At 46.5% G+C, this 17,820-nt stretch overlaps 1 protein-coding gene across 1 annotated transcript in view; it reads left to right on the forward strand.

The window, feature by feature from the left end:
- LOC147102483 (EF-hand calcium-binding domain-containing protein 5-like) overlaps positions 1-17,820 on the forward strand; it is a 197,148-nt gene that overhangs the window by 118,174 nt on the left and 61,154 nt on the right. Inside the window, exons 11-13 of the mRNA XM_085965119.1 lie at positions 899-1,055; positions 7,341-7,627; positions 14,629-14,798. Of these exons, the coding sequence (XP_085821245.1) occupies positions 899-1,055; positions 7,341-7,627; positions 14,629-14,798 (614 nt within the window). The remainder of the gene's footprint in view (positions 1-898; positions 1,056-7,340; positions 7,628-14,628; positions 14,799-17,820) is intronic.

Here is a 17,820-nt window from a genome sequence, read left to right on the forward strand (position 1 = left end):
TTTATTGATATCTTCCTGCAGTCTACAGCTTCCTTCTTCAGTATCAACCACACAGTCGATTTTAGTATCATCTGCAAACTTCTTAATCATACCCCCTATATTCAAGTCTAGATCATTGATATATACCACAAAAAGCAAGGGACCTAGTACTGAGCCCTGCGGAACCCCATTGGAAACAGCCTTCCAGTCACAAAAACACCCATCAACCATTACCCTCTGCTTCCTGTCTCCGAGCCAGTTTTGAATCCAACTTGACACTTTGCCCTGGATCCCATGGGCTTTTAACTTCATGACCAGCCTGCCATGTGGAACCTTAGCAAAAGCCTTGCTAAAGTTCATATACACTACATCAAACGCACTACCCTCATCTACCCTCCTTGATACCTCCTCAAAAAATTCAATCAAGTTTGTCAGACACGACCTTCCCTTAACAAATCCGTGCTGACTATCCTTGATTAATCCATGTCTTTCTAAATGAAGATTTATCCTGGCCTTCAGAATTTCCACTTTAAATCTGTCCTTCAGATTTATCCACTCCTGTCATAAATCTGTCAGGACTGCAGCGGAAGGCCGAGGAAATAGGCTGGAGCCCAGATATGCCAGGTGAGGCGCTTTGGGACGTTACTTGGGACATTTTTTGTGGTTGAAGGTGCTATATAAATGAAAGCTGTTGTTGCTGAGACAGTCAGCATTGGCAAGCCGAACATGGAGGGCATTCGTACCAAGCTCTGTGATGCCCTCAGCAGATGTCTGACCATCTTGCAGAACAGTCATTCGTGGTGGGCTGATTTCTCCCTTTTCTTACACCAGGGAGATGGAAGGCAGTTGCAAAAAGCATTTTGTAGAAGTATTTTCCTTTTTGAACTGCGCCTTGAATGACCCTTGGTTGTGTTTCCAGGCAAATCGTGACGCATTAGAAGCCACGCACGCGCTGATCCTGGATGCACTGTTTGAGAAATGGGATAATGATGTCTCAGGCTACATTAATCTGAGAGAGCTAACGGATGTCTTGAGCACATACAAGGATGGAATGGGGAAGAACGCCTTAAAGAGAGGTAGGAGAAACAGCACCAGCAAATCATTTTGTTGCAGGAACCTGTCTTTTTGGTCAGTTATTTTTCTGGAAAACTGGCCAGTTGTGCTCCTCTACAGTTATGCTATAAAGCTGGGTTGAAAGTTACAGTAGCCAAAACTTAGACTGCTGTAGTTCAAATCCTAGAAGCCAGGCTAGATGTCACTTTCTGTTAAATTATTTTGTATTTTTGTCAGGACGATCTGGGCTACACTATTCTCTGGCTCAGAAGACAATTTGCTCCCAGGCCTCTATCAATGGTATTCAGTAACCATGCAGTAGAAGGTGTTCGAGGCCTACCTGAGCTGACCTCCCTCTAATTTCAGTTCCTTGTTAGTGGGAAGTAGCTGGCCTACTTTCTGTTGACAGGTGTCAGATAAGATCATTCAACTCAAGGAAATTTCAGTGTGGAGTCATGACCTATCACTCGATGCCATCAATTCACTCACTGTGCTCGCCACAACATTTTTTTTTGCCAATTTCCTCCTACCCTGAAGTCAATGACTTATGCTGGCATAACATTCCACAGTTGCTGGTAGCCTTCCCCAACCTCACCAAGTGCCCATTCTTCATGTGTGGGGACAGAGTATGGTTGTCAGTGAGTTAGTAGACCTTGAGGAGCCAGACAGCCCAGCCCAGCCCTGCCTTCATCCGATGTCCACGTGCCTCTTCCAGCAGGAGTCATCAGAGTGATCGGGAGCAGGGATCCTGTTATATTTTCACAGTCTAGCACAGGCGCATTGAAGCTATTCACAGCTTACATACTGCCAGCCCAAAGCATAGAGGGGGACTAAACCTGAGACCTTTCAGTCTATAGGATACATTGCCATGCTAAACAGTGTATTTATTACTGCCTCTTTTTACCATTTGGAATCCCCGCCGCCCGCCCTCCCCCCATGGTTATAAAGGGTAAATTTTACAAGGCCAGACTCCTAGCATGGAGTTTTATTCAAGAGGAGCGTGGATCGAAGAGTTGAGCGTGGATCGAAGAGTTGTGCGTGGATCGAAGAATTCAGCGTGGATCGAAGAATTCAGCGTGGTTCGAAGAGTTGAGCGTGGATCGAAGAGTTCAGCGTGGATCGAAGAGTTGAGCATGGATCGATTAATTCAACGTGGATCAAAGAGTTCAGCGTGGATCGAAGAGTTGAGCGCGGATCGAGGAATTCAGCGTGGATCGAAGAGTTGAGCGTGGATCAAAAAATTCAGCGTGGATCGATGAATTCAGCATGGATCGAAGAGTTGAGCGTGGATCGATGAATTCAGCGTGGATCGAAGAGTTGAGCGTGGATCGAAGAGTTGAGCGTGGATCGAAGAGTTGAGCGTGGATCGATGAATTCAGCGTGGATCGAAGAGTTGAGCGTGGATCGAAGAATTGAGCATGGATCGAAGAGTTCAGCGTGGATCGAAGAGTTGAGCGTGGATCGATGAATTCAACGTGGATCGAAGAGTTGAGCGTGGATCAAAGAGTTGAGCGTGGATCGATGAATTCAGCGTGGATCGAAGAGTTCAGCGTGGCTCGATGAATTCAGCGTGGATCGAAGAGTTCAGCGTGGATCGAAGAGTTGAGCGTGGATCGATGAATTCAGCATGGATCAAAGAGTTCAGCGTGGATCGAAGAGTTGAGCGTGGATCGATTAATTCAGCGTGGATCGAAGAGTTGAGCGTGGATCGATGAATTCAGCATGGATCGAAGAGTTGAGCATGGAGGTCAGCGGCCCGATTTGTGGTGCTCTCAATTTTGCAGTGATAAAAATCTGAACCCTGTGAATTATAATTGGAGAATCTGCCCTATAGTTACTGAAGTTTGTTTGCTTGAAGCTAGTTACACTTTCAATTTTACTGATGTCGACGTGCCCAGGGATCCGTGACATTAGAATGCGTCCCAGTGCAAGAGGATTTCACCTGACTGAATATGGAATTGAATGCATCTTTCTTTATCGATGAATGCTAAGTAGTGCATTTTGCAATTTATAAGTGGATCGAACTGTTTTGTAAAGCACTGGTTTTCCCATGACCCTATTCCACCCATCATGCCTATCACTTAACTGCTAACCATTCCAAGGGTCACGGTGTTTGTGATTGTTTAAACTCATAAGTTCATATTTCACGGAAAAGGTCTTATGGTTTCAAATAAAATGAGTGGCCAGGGATTTCACATCAATGGGACATTTATTGGATGCAGCTGTTGATTTCAGGCAGTCTTTACTGTGACAAGATTTTCAGTCCAGTTTTTCTTTACGAGTTTGTGCCCTGGAGTTATTGTGCTTGTCTGTCTCTCCTTCTCTCTCCCTGAAAACTTGGTGGGGGTGGGGGTGGGGGAAAGACTGAAGAATGAGATGATTTGTGCACTGCACATGACACATTGAAGCATTTGCCCATGGCAGAGTATCATGCTACTGACATACATTCCTATAGGAAAATAAAAGAAGATTACAGACTTTGTCCTGCTTGTTCACATGCTCATAGTAGTTATTTCCAACATTTGCTGTTTTTATTTCAGATTTCCAGCATCCGCGGGATTTTGCTTTTGGGTTTTATTGGGTTTGGTTTAGTTCGCCCCTTTCTCTTTTTTTCTAAATTTTGACACCCTACTTTATGAATTGCTGTCAAGGCACGACTCAACGGGGAAGAAATTCGGTATCGCCCCGTTTGGGGCGCAATTATTGGCCGGGCGCAATATTTAGCACCTGGCACTAATTTAGCCTCTAACTGCAAACTTGGCTTCTATCGCCCCTGGGGGTGATTGGAGCACTAAATCAGGCTCTACACACCTCTCTTAAGGTGCTAACGCCGAGGAGCGAGGTGCTACCTCAGAGCGCTGGCGAAGCTCATGTGATGTCAGTCAGCAATGGAACACAGACGCACTGGCGCCGGCCAGTTCTTAAAGGGGAGGGTCGATCTTGCTCTCCATCCACATCCTGCTCATTGTAGCCTTGAATCTCGGCCTGGAGAGACCTGTACATCAATTCTGCTGGAAAGAACAATGGAGAGGTCCGAGGGAAAGAGCTCAGAATGCAGCCCCCATAATCTCTTCTAAATCAATGCAAGGAAGGTCAAATCAAAATGAACCTGCAAAGTACTGCTCAGTACGCAAAACTCCTCAACACAGCGTTGAATCTCTCCAGAAGTCTCTCTCTCTCAGAATGCGTGGTGCAAAAATGTCGCGACAAAAAAAGGCAGGAAGCAGTTGCCTTTAAATAGCGCTCCCCCAGTCCCTTCCCGACTGCAAAACGTTCCCCTCAACCTGTCGTTGCTAGCGGCAGGCGGAAAGGCGGGGGGCGCCACTCAATATCCGGTCCGGGCACTACCGGGGCGTTGCACGCTCGACTGACGTCACGATCTGCGGGTGCAGGAGATCGTGGCGGTAGTGTTTTGCGCTGCCGCAAAATGTCTGGTGAATTTCGCGAGCGGCACAAACATCGCCGCGCCCGGGCGCTAGTTGCTTTGCGACCCGTTAGCGTCCTCTTAGGGCGCTAACAGGAGGCGCAAAGCAACCAAATTTTTCCCCCAACATTTCTAAGGACTTGCGACAGCAGATTGAAATGGAGTCATTGTGTGTACAGGTATTGCTCAGTCGCTGGTACTAGTGAATGTTGCGTTATGACCTCTACATGATCAACAGCAGCTGCAGCTCACTTTATTGTAGACTGTGCCTTCAGATCCTCGAACTACCATCATCTCTTTGGCTTATTAAGTGCAGTGAACTGGTTCAGCGCATCATCGTGTCAGGATGTGAGCGTTCCTCAGAGTCAAACTCACAGTCAGACAATGACACATGCACAGAACAGCAAATGTCACAGTGCCGAAAAACTTGCATTTGTATAGCGCCTTTCATGATCACCAGCCAATGAAGTACTTTTTGGAGTGTAGTCACTGTTGTAATGTAGGAAACACAGCAGCCAATTTGCACACAGCAAGCTCCCACAAACACCAATTTGATAATGACCGGATAATCTGTTTTTGTTATGTTGAATGAGGGGTAATTATTGGCCAGGACACCGGGGATAACTCCCCTGCCCTTCTTCGAAATATTGCCATGGGATCTGAGAGAGCAGACGGGGCCTCGGTTTAACGTCTCATCCGAAAAATGGCACCACCGACAGTGCAGCACTCCCTTAGTACTGCACTGGAGTGTCAGCCGAGAATTTTGTGCTCAAGGAAAGAGAAGTCGGCCAAAGTTCCCACTTCTGATTGCCATTCAATGACCACCCCTACAGGAAGTGTGCAAGTGTGGGCAGATTGGCTAAGCTTCTACTCCACTCTGCAGGGATCAAGTTAAAAAATGATGATAAGAGGCTTGAACTAACAGGTTTTTGATATGAGGTACGACCGCACGAAAATGCTGATCAGTATTTTAGGTGGCTGTTTCTGCCACATGTTCACTTGTTGATCTCGGCCTTGCCACCATGAAAAGGCCAAACAGTTCCCCATGGGGAGAGAAAGAAAAATAGGGCATCACTTTGAGCAGCTCTTGTGTGCCTCCCGCTGGGCATTCTCAGAGCAACATTGTTAGAGGCCTTGAGCATTTTGATAAATGTATGGTGCAGTGAGGCCCAAGAAAATGGGATGGGATGTTTCCTTGTTTGTTTGAAAAACAGAGTCTCTCCCGCAATGAAAAAAGGCCAAAGTAATTTCTTTGAAGATTCTGGGAATTCCTTTCACTAAGAAAAGATAAATATTCTGATGTTTAAAGTTTGAAACTTTTCTGAGCAATCTAGTTTGCGCCCTTTCACCTTCTTTGATGTCTCCCGGTGCCATATCCATACTCTGGCTGAGGGGATAGGCAGGCTGCCAGATGTCATCCGTCTGCTGGGGGAAGCAGCTGGCCTCTGCTCCCTGTCGATCCCTGGTGGCTTGCGGAGATTAGAAATCACTGTGAGAAATTGTGGACACTAGCATTTTCAGAATGCATTTGAAATTCCGCAGACTGCCAGGGGGTCTATGCAATTTCAGAGAATATAGTGAATGAAGGTGTTGACTGTATATTCCTGTAATTGTTTTACCACAGGCCTTGTAATAATTATGCTCCACTGTACTTTGCATTATCCAGTGGTCAGAATTCCCAGAAACTCATTTGTGCAGATTATAGAATCTGAGGCTTTAACAGGAAACAGGTTTATGTTTTACAAGCTCAAAGGAAGTTCAACACTCAAAGGTTTATCAGCCATGAACTCATCCAGAGTTCCCAACAGATGGCACTGCTCTGAACTGGCCCTTGACCACACAAATAACATAGGCCCAGATTTTGCTGTGGTAATAACGGTGAGGCGATCAGCGCTCACCTTTATTATGGGGTAAATCGAGTAAATCCAGCAGGTCAAGAGCAGGTACGCCCATTGATTCCTCTCCCCGCCCTTCTTGGTCCAAGGACACTGATGTCAAACGTAACACCTCAAGCGCTGTCCTGACTGCGATCAGTTAACTCAGCACCGACTGAGAATAGAGCCTGGGGCCTTCTGGTCTTCATGGCTCAGTGTCTTTTTGGACAGTGCCTTTATCCACCGGGCCATTGTGAGAAAATAAATAACATTTAAAAAAACATACAATTCATTTAGAGATTGTGATCAAATTCCATCAGGGACTGTGGCTAAATTATTTGTAAGATATCTACAAACAAATACCATCTATAAACTTAAGCATTATACAGGAAAAGTTCTGATATCCGGCACCGACGGGACCGGCGTGTTGCCGATCTATCAAAAGTGCCGGACATGCAAAGTCAACGTTGAAGCATACGGAGATGAAAACCTCCGTATTTGACAACAAACACTGTTGCTCAGCAACAGCTCGTAAACACTCGGCCCGTACCTTGAAGCGTCTCTGAAGCTGTTGCGAAGCTCCAAAGACGCTTTCCAGAGCCTGCCTGTTAACAGAATGCTAGGAGAAGAAAAAAAAACGAACTAAAACGGCTGCTGATTTCTGCCGTTAGAGCAAAGTTTCCGGCCATACAACCTCCGGATAAACCAAAGTTTCCTGTACTTGAGATACTCCATCAAGATCATCTAGACGGTCCAGGACTGATCCCAGGGATATTCTGCTGGTCATAACTGTCCATCTAGAAGTGCTATCATTGACCACCACCTTTTTATGTCCTACTTCCTTTGCCTCTATTATTACATTCTTGGTGTTAAAGAAAACTATTCAAGTGGGTTGACACAATTTTTTTACAACACATAGAAAAGCAATTAAAATGTTTTCTTTTTCTCATTTGATTTTTTTCCACTGTAGAAAGTGAGAGCTTAACATATTTTTTGTATTACTTCAACAGTCCATCACAAGCTGAAACTCTTCCACAAGTTCTATTCAGACAATCCCACTTTGTCGAAAACGGAGTTCAGGTCATACATTGAAACGCTTGTTGCCGAAATCACTGGCGGCGAAAGGGTTTTTGAAAGCGTAGTAACATTTCTCACAGCCAGAAATGAACAGAACTGCATGGAGCGAGCACGGCGTACAACCAGGAGAAGGTGGTTCTACGATATCCAGCAAGCATCAGAGACTTCTAGTTCCAGCCTGGAATATGTTTTTAAAGCTGTTTTCCAGACCCTTCATAAGGTAGGACAGTATTATAGTATGTATTATCATTTATGTTTTCTTTAAGTTAGTAACCAACTGGACTACCTAAACATCCAACATAATAGCCTGCAAAATATGTCTGCACTGAGTTACACCATTATCAGAATCATACAGCACAGAAGGAGGCCATTCAGCCCACCGTGCCTGTGCCGGCTCTTTGAAAGAGCTTTCCAATTAGTCCCACTGGCCTGCTCTTTCCCCATAGCCCTGCAGATTATTCAGACTGTTCAAGTATATATCCAATTCCCTTTTGAAAGTCACTATTGAATCTGCTTCCGTCTCCCTTTCAGGCAGTGCATTCCAGATCATAACAACTTGCTGCGTAAAAAAATTCTCTTCATCTCCCCTCTGGTTCATTTGCCAATTATGTTAAATCTGTGTCCTCTGGTTAACAACCCTCCCTCCAGTGGAAACACATTCTCCTTATTTACTCTATCAAAGCACCTCATAATTTTGAAGACCTCTATTAAATCTCCCCTTAACCTTCTCTGCTCTAAGGAGAACAATCCAAGCTTCTGTTGTCTCGCCACATAACTGAAGTCCATCATCCCTGGTACCAAGGATCCTATATGCTTTTTAACAGCCTTATCAACTTGTCCTGCCACCTTCAGAGATTTGTGCATGTGAACCCCAGGTCTCTTTGTTCCTACAATCCTCTTTAAAATGTTACCATTATCCTTCTGCTTTCTGTGGCTACTGTTCTTCTAAAGCTGATAAGAATTCTGACATGGTAAAACCCAGCCTATTTAAGTGGAGGTTAAGATTGGAGAAGGTGTCTGCTGTGATAGTGGTGGACCTCCACTTTCTAAAAACAAATACCCAACTGAGCTTGTAATACAGGAAAAGTTCTGATATCCGGCACCGACGGGACCGGCGTGTTGCCGATCTATCAAAAGTGCCGGACATGCAAAGTCAACGTTGAAGCATACGGAGATGAAAATCTCCGTATTTGACAACAAACACTGTTGCTCAGCAACAGCTCGTAAACACTCGGCCCGTACCTTGAAGCATCTCTGAAGCTGTTGCGAAGCTCCAAAGACGCTTTCCAGAGCCTGCCTGTTAACAGAATGCTAGGAGAAGAAAAAAAAACGAACTAAAACGGCTGCTGATTTCTGCCGTTAGAGCAAAGTTTCCGGCCATACAACCTCCGGATAAACCAAAGTTTCCTGTAATGTGGAATGTAGTTGCCTAACTGATACTACTTTCATTGTTTTTAACTATGAGCAGCGGACTACCAACTGGCACCTCTTCCACAAGCAATTCTCTGTTCAATTTTATTTGTTATCATTTTATCTGTTACTACTGTGTCTTTTTGCTTCTCTTCATCTCCTTTTGGTGCTCTTTTCCTCTATTCCCTGCTCCCTTTTTCAGACACTGTTTCTCCCTACTTTAAAAACTGCCGTGATCACCCTGCTCCTTAAAAATACTGCAAATGCTGGAAATCTGAAACACCTTCTCCAGTCTTAACCTCCACATCCGGTCCATACTTACCCTTGATCCATCAGTCCTTTTTGACTATTGCCCCACCTCCAACCTAAGGTTCTGGTGTGTGTTGTCACCATCCAACTATGGTACCTACCTCTCTCACCACACCCTATTTGAATCTTTCAGCTAGTTTCCATCCTGCTCACAGCACTAAACCTGTTCTGGCCAAAGTGTTTTGGGTTATCCATCCTCTCTCCCTCTCGCGCCCTCTCTGTCTCTCGCTCCCTCTCTGTCTCTCGCTCCCTCTCTGTCTCTCGCTCCCTCTCTGTCTCTCGCTCCCTCTCATCCTCGTCCTCGCCCTTTCTATGATTTTCAGCAGTCAACCGCACCAGCCTCCTCCATTGCCATTCTCCATGGCCGTTCTTCCGTGGCTTTGCCCTCACGTGATTCCATTCCTACCTGTCTCAAATCAGCCAGCACATCTTTTGCAATGGCATCTCCTACAATGCTTGCAAAGGCACCTCCTTAATGCCCCAAGGTTTCTTTTCAGCCTATTGCTCTTCCTCATTGATATGTTGTCCTACAGGTAAGCATGGGGGTCAGCTTTTACATGTATGCTGATGATATTCAGCTTTAAATTTCCAGTACCATACTTAATTCCATGGCTGACACACTTGCTGTCTGACTGATGGTCCAACATCAAGTGTAGGTGAGCCAGCACTTTCTGCAGATCAACATCAGCAAGATAAAAGCCAATCCTTTTTAATCCACACCAGAAACCATGGGCGCGAAATTGGGATCGGTAGTGCCAGTTGTTTGAGCGCTACGGGTGCCGTTTGGGGACAAAAATGGCATCCAATGCGCGCGCGCACACTTCTGCCGTGAATCGCGCTGGACGCCATCTTGGTAAAGGACAAACAAGAGGCACCATTTACCCACATCTGAAGCAGGCTCTGGTCCCTGCTGCAGCTTTGGTTTGCCCTGAGGCAGCCAGCGCTATTCCTGATTGCCTCCGGGAAAACCAACGCTAATTCTCGTTCTCTACCGCCCACCCAAGTACGATAAAAATGTTATCATCGCGATATCCTCACTGCTTTCCTCCCTCAGCCTTTGCACCGAGTGACTTCTCATCCTCGGTGATTTCAACCTCCATCTCAATTCATCATGCTCTCTCTCCTCTGAGTTCACTACCCTCCTATCCTCCCTTAATCTCTCCCTCCATGTGTATTCCCCAACCCATATTCACCACCACCTTCTTGACCTTGCCATTTCTCGTGGCCTTGCTACTCCCACCATGTCAATCAAAGATAAGGCCCTCTTTGACCACTTCCTTGTAGCGCTTTCCACCCACATCCCCCTTCCCCCACACAACCCTACTTCCTTCTGTGTCCACCCCTGGAAAAAACTCTCTCCCATTTCTCTTACAACTGCAATTACGAAATCCCAACTGTCCAGCCTTTGGCCCTTCATTCACCACGACATTTCTGCAGCTACCGATCTGCTCAACCACACCCTCACCACCACCTTTGATGCCCTAGTCCCTATTATAAACATTACTCTCTCTCACCCTGGCCGTTCCCCCGGTACAACTCACATCTTTGCTCCCTCAAGTCCAAGGGACGCAGACTTGAATAGATACGGAAGACAAGTGGTTTAGCCATTCACTGCCAGATCTGGCTAGACCACATAAAGCATGATCAGGTCCTACTCTTGTCTGCCAAAACTGCTCACTATTCCAGGATCATTCTGGAATGCAAAGATATTTTCTACTGCTACCCGTCTTCTTAAACCCCTCTCCCCTGTCTCCTCCACCCTCAACTCCAACAACAAGTGCAAAGAACTCATGGACTTCTTTGTCTCGAAGATTGAGACCATCCGATCAGCTGCCTCTGCCACTTCCCTTCCTTCCCCTAGCCCACTGGACCAAACTTCCTCTAAGGTTCACCCCTGCCCTAGCCCTGAACTCACATCTTTCTCCAGTTTCTCTCCGATCTCCCCTCTTGACCTCTCCACGCTCACCCTGTTCATGAGACCCACTTCCTGCTCCCTTGACCCTATTCCCACTAAACTGCTGACCATCCAACTTCCTTTTCTGGCTCCCATGTTAGCTGACATCGTTAACGGTTCGCTCTCCTCAGGTACTGTCTCCTCTCCTTCAAATCTGCCGTCAACCTTTGCCCCCTCCATCCTTGCAAACTATTGCCCCATCTCCAACCTCCCTTTCCTCTCCAAAGTCCTTGAACGTGTTGTCACCTCCCAAATCCGTGCCCATCTTTCCCGGAACTCCGTGTTTGAATCCCTCCAATCCGATTTCCGCCCCAGCCACAGTACCAAAACGGCTCTCACTAAAGTCACAAATGACATCCTTTGTGACTGTGACAAAGGTAAATTATCTCTTCTCGTCCTTCTCGCCTGTCTGCAGCCTTTGACACGGTTGACCACTCCAATCTCCTCCAACGCCTCTCCACCATCATCCAGCTGGGTGGAACTGCACTACCCTGGTCTAATTCTTAGCTATCTAATCGTAGCCAGAAAATCACCTGCAATGGCTTCTCTTCCCGTTCCTGCATCGTTACCTCTGGTGTCCCCCAAGGATCTATCCTAGGCCCCCTCCTATTTTTCATTTACATGTTGCCTCTTGGCGACATCATCTGAAAACACAGCCTCAGTTTCCATATGTATGCTGACGACACCCAGCTCCACCTTAGCACCATTTCTCTCGACCCCTCCACGGTGTCTAAATTGACACACTGCTTGTCCGACATCCAGTTCTGGATGAGCAGAACTTTTCTCCAATTAAATATTGGGAAGACCGAAGCCATCGTTTTCAGTCCATGCCACAAACTCCGCTCCCTAGCCACCAACTCCATCCCTCACCCTAACATCTGTCTGAGGCTGAACCACACTGTTCGCAACCTTGGTGTCATATATGAACTGGAAATGAGCTTCCGACCCCATGTCCATGGCATAACTAAGACCACCTATTTCCACCTCGGTAACATTGCCCCAGCCTCAGCTTATCTGTTGCTGAAACCCTCATCCATGCCTTTGTTACCTCTAGACTTGACTATTCCAATGCACTCCTGGCTGGCCTCCCACATTCTACCCTACGTAAACTTGAGGTTATCTAAAACTCGGCTGCCCGTGTCCTAACTCGCACCAAGTCCCGTTCGCCCATCACTCCTGTGCTCGCTGACCTACATTGGCTCCCGGTTAAACAGCGCCTTGATTTCAAAATTCTCATCCTTGTTTTCAGATCCCTCCATGGCCTCGCCCCTCCCTATCTCTGTAATCTCCTTCAGCCCCACAACCCCCCGAGATATCTGCGCTCCTCTAATTCTGCCCTCTTGAGCATCCCTGATTATAATCGCTCAACCATAGGCGGCCGTGCCTTCAGCTGCCTTGACCCTAAGCTCTGGAACTCCCTCCCTAAACCTCTCCGCCTCTCTACCTCCCTTTCCTCCTTTTAAGATGCTCCTTAAAATCTATCTCTTTAACCAAGCTTTTGGTCATCTGCCCTAATTTCTTATGTGGCTCGATGTCAATTTTTTGTCTTATAACGCTCCTGTGAAGCGCCTTGGGATGTTTTACTATGTTAAAGGCGCTATATAAATAAAAGTTGTTGTTGTAAACACCATGTAAGTAAAAAAAGGTAAATACTTACCATAATCACCGCCGCTCCCGGTCCCAAGATCTCCAAACTCACTCCCTACTCTGACCTCCAGGCCCCCAGATCTCCCCGCGGCCCGACCCCAATCTCCTAGGCCCCATGACAGCACTCTTGACCCCCCTCACAACAGTACTTCCAAGGTCTGCGATCTTCCCACCCGATCCCCCACCAAACCCCGATCATAGACTCCAAAGCCCACCTGTTCCTCTATCAGACCCCCGCTATTCAACCCAATCACTTACCTGGAAATTGAAGCATTAACCTGTGCGGCCTTCTACTGCAGCGCAGTATGATGAGGTCCGAGGCTCAAAATCTGGGGCTCCTTGGTCCTCCCCATTTGAGCACGAGCTGTTAACACTGTGCGGGTAATGTGCCCAAAATAGGTGCGCCTGAATTTCTAGCCATCTGTGCCTCAGCCTTCCATTCCTGGATGCAAATCAAGCTCAGTCCGACTGTATACGACCTCAGTGTCCTGCTTGGCTCAGCTTCAAACTCCACATCCAGTCCATCACTAAGACCGTCTACTTTGACCTCAGAAATATCACCCAGTTCTATCCTTATCACTAGCTCTACTCTGTCACCTCTGCCTGACCTGCTGAGTATTTCCAGCACTTTTTTTATTTCAGATTTCCAGCATCTGCAGTATTTTGCTTTTCTACTCTATTGCCTCCAGACTCAGTTTTCCTTTACCTTTCTTGCCAGTCTCCCAAGGTCCATCCTACATAAACTCCACCTCATCCAGAACTCTGCTACCCTTATTCTATCCCACTGCCTTTCCCCCTCTCTCGTGTACTGAGTTCTAAATACTGACAAATCCCTCCAATAGCCTCATTGCTCTGTACCTCTGCAAACTCCTTGAGCCCTATGACCCTCCTTGCAACCTCCACTCTTCAAGCTCTGGTCTACTGTGCATTCACCCACTCTTGGCTTTACAGTCAGTGACAGAACCTTCAGCCATCGTACTCCCGCACTCTGGAACTCTATCTCTAACCCTTTTCACCTTGCGACTTCCCTCTACCTCTTCATCTGTGCTTTCAGCTACCTCTGACTCCTACTTGGGCCTGAGCCCCAGCTGTGAAGCCCTTGGAATGTTTTGTTATGTTAAAGACTAATGTATAAATGCAAGCTGCTGTTTCTATTTAATCTTCTCTCTGCCAGCCAGCCAGCCTGCCTGATAGCACACTACAGCAAAATTACTGCCAAGGTTCTGTGAGAAAAATGCACACTGTGGCATCAAAGGGGAAGAGTTGCTCTAGTTGTTGTGTGCAGTGACATTGTAAATGTATTCATGAAGATTTCATCTGGTCAGTGACATGAATCAACTGAGCGGCCTGGAGAGTATAAATACTCGGGCACGGGCCCAGCTTGCGCAGGACATTCTTAACAGGAACTAGTGAAGGACACAACTAGACCTCCATGTTGTAAAACAGTTGATTAAAGCTTTGTTTAACGCTTAGACCAAGTGCTTAGTAGTTTTCTTACGTCAGTTAGTGTTTGTTGTAAAATTGTAAACGCATCTTTACAAAAAAACATTTACGACTTTGCAAGAAAAATTGACCAGGGGAAATCTTCATGAATTAATTTCCAATTTCATTACACATAACAACTAGAGCATTTCCTCCCCCCATATGTCTAAAACAAGTTAAGATTTTCAAATTACTGCGCTGCATTTTCTCAGAGAGATTTACTGGTCATTTTTGTTTGCCATTCAAAAGTCTATAAAAGGGGATATTTTGAGAAATCACTCCTGTACCTGTATTTTTGTGGAGCCTCTGTAGCGGTTGTTGAAGCAGTTGAAATATGAGTATTTTCTCGACTTTCTATATGGAAGAATGTTGGCATTGTTCCTTGTCTACACTTTAATTGGGACCTTTCTCCATGATAGGATTCAGAAGCTCACGGTCAGAATAAGGAAATAAGTTCTTCTATAGCCCTGCTGAGGCGTAATAATCACAGGCCGGAGAGGGGTGAATATTTCCTCCACTATGTGGCTTGCACTCTGGAAGATGCACCATATGTTCTGAACCAGGCACTCTACAGAGACATGGGTGTAAGGTGAGCATTCACATTCGTAGCCAGCTGTGCAGGTAACTTTTGTTTTTGGATACATGTAGTCAAACCAGTTTTCGGTTGGATTTCTGAACCCAGATCCGACTTGTGCATGCAGCTTGCTGACAACCAAGAGACCAAAATAAATTGTAGGCAAACAAAAGGAAGGCAATCTGGTAATGTCAGGAACATCAGCAATGCACTCAGGCAACCTACAGAGAGATTGAGGTAGGGCGCTAGTGCAGAATGGCTGGTATTGCACGGGCCGCCTGTTATACGCCCCACCCAATATTCAGTTCCATTGCAGTCAATAGAACTGAATATCGGGCGGGGTGTAAAACAAGCGGCCAATCCTATTCTGCCCAAGGCGATTTTTAGCCCAGTGGGTGCAGCAAATTAAAGCCTAGATGGAGAAAGCTCCTTACTGCAGACACTTTTCAGTTAAGTTTGTTCAAGGTTGGCTTAGTCAGTAGCACTGCCGTTTATGTATCGGGCGGTTGTGGATTTAAGTCTTACTCCAGGAGGACTTAAGCACGTAATCTAGGCTGACTGGTGCAGTGCTGAGAGGGTGCGGCGTTGCTGAAGGCGCTGCGCTTCAAGTGACACATTAAAGCAAAGTGCTGTCTGTTGTGTATGTAATATGTGTGCTACTTTGAACCTATGGACAGGACTGCACTACTTGTAGGGCGTAGTGATACGCAGTACCACTCCTGGCCATAGGGGTATAAATAGTACTGTGGGTACTGATCTCCCCTCAGTTCCCGCCTGTGGGCATGAAGTAAAGACCTACGTATAGTCCCTACCTCCAACCAGTAAAGACCTGTTTGAGTTATACGTTTAAGTCTTTGTGTTAATTGTTCAATACAATACACATACTTAAGACTGGCGACGAGTCAGGTTCTTACCCTGCGGCAGTTGAAGAGAGGTTTCAAACATCACCACCCCACTAGAAGCGACAGGCTTTAGGACTCTGAAGCCTCCATCAGCGACTGAGCACTGGAGTGCAGCAGCCATCCTGACAGCTTCCAGCGACTGACAGAAGTCTTTCTGCAGTTTCCTTGTTCAACCTAGGTGGTGGGGTAAGCCGTGCAGCGTTGGCTGCAAAGACAGGGCTGGGGAAGTTGGAGAAGATAAGGGCGATCGCAATCCCTGATAAGAGCCGCGGTGAAACGCGCGAGCGGGTAAGCCAGAGCCCGGGAGGGAGCGAGCAAGAGCCACTTCGGTCGGGAGCCACTTCGCGATCCAGCGATCGCATCCGCTGATAAGGGCCGCACTCGGGCGATCGCGGCGAAGATAAGGGCCGCACTCGGGGGCTGAAGGGAGACGGCGTCGGGGGGACGGGTGAAGACCGCCAAGCGCGGGATAACCGCCATTTTGTGGGCGGAGGACGACGGCAAGAGCGGGAAGCCGCCATCTTTGATAACAAGTAAACAAAATAAAATCTGAGAAATTGCAAATCTACAATGCCTAAACACGGGAATATTAGCACCTTTGATAGTGACCTCGAAGATTGGGCCATATATGTTGAAAGAGTAAAAAATTATTGTAAGGCCAATAAAATTTGTGACCAAGATAAAGCTCTAACATTATTAAATTTAATGGGTGCGAAGACATACGGGCAATTGAAACACCTGTTATCACCAGATGAACCGGCGGATAAGACGTTCGATGAGATTGTTACTGTCCTGAAAGATCATCTAAACCCCACGCCGCTGATGCTAGCGGAACGATTTAAATTTTATGACAGAAGGCAGCTACAGCATGAAAGCAATGCTGAATATTTGCTGGAATTGCGTAAATTAGCGAAATATTGCCAGTTTGGAACGGGACTGACAGATGCACTACGAGACAAATTTGTGTATGGTTTATTTAAACAGGATACACAAAAGCGACTGCTCGAGGAGAATGAGCTGACGCTTGAGAAGGCGGTCACTATGGCAGCAGCACACGAAGCCGCAGCGAGAGGCACGGCAGTAATGCAGCTACGGTCACCGGAGCTCAGTGCACACAAATTGGGTGTGAGTTCTGGCAAATGTTATCGTTGTGGAAAGACAACGCATGATCAGAACCAGTGTTGGTTTAAAAACCAAGAATGTAGAACTTGTGGTAGGCTTGGACATATAGCTAGAGTATGCAGGTCAGGGAAGAAGACCAGCAACAAGAAGTCACCGCAAGGAAAATACGCAAAGGTACACAAGGTGACCGAACAGGAGTCCGATTCAGACGCTAGCAGTAATGAACTGGCTAGCTTAAGCTGTAATGAACTGGCTAGCTTAAGAGTACTCAACGCTGGTAAGGGTGCAGACCTCCAGACAATTTGGGTCACTCTTCAGATAGAAGGAGTCCAAGTAAAACTGGAATTGGACACTGGATCGGCATTGACGGTCATAAATAAGAAAGATTACGGAAAGTTATTCCAACATATTCCCCTACAGGATACGGGGATTATATTGAAAACATACACGGGGCAAAGAGTGTACCCCATCGGGAAAATAGAGGTTGCAGTGGTCCACAAGGGCGAAGACAGTCAAATAATGGACTTATATGTGATATCTGAAGGAGGTTCTCCACTACTAGGACGGGAGTGGATTAGGAAAATGAATATGGACTGGCATTTCCTACAAACAATAACGAGTGAGAACTCGGTGAAGATAGTCGGCCCAGACTCTGGAACGGATGATGGTAAGCCCAACTCAGGTGCAAAAGACAAAGTTTCAGCACAGAATTCCACTGAGCAACAACAACATAGTTTAACTGTGGATTCTGAGTCTGGCAAGTCTACTGATGTGCCCATTTCTGAGGGACACCGGGCTCGAACTCAACTCCATTTCAAACTACAACAGCAATTAGAACAAATGCTTCGCCGTTTTGAGCAAGAGTTGAATGCAACGAAAGAGTTCTTTGATATAGAGTTGGAGAATCTGGAAAGACAACAGAAGCAGCTGATGGAGAAAATGGAGCAGGAGCACACAAAACGTCTGATGTCAGAGGAGTTAACGGTCAGCCAACTCCTGCATATGCTGAAGGA

This window comes from Somniosus microcephalus, chromosome 22, assembly GCF_052327205.1.
Source record: "Somniosus microcephalus isolate GS21.2 chromosome 22, FLI_Smic_1.0, whole genome shotgun sequence".
NCBI lineage: Eukaryota > Metazoa > Chordata > Chondrichthyes > Squaliformes > Somniosidae > Somniosus > Somniosus microcephalus.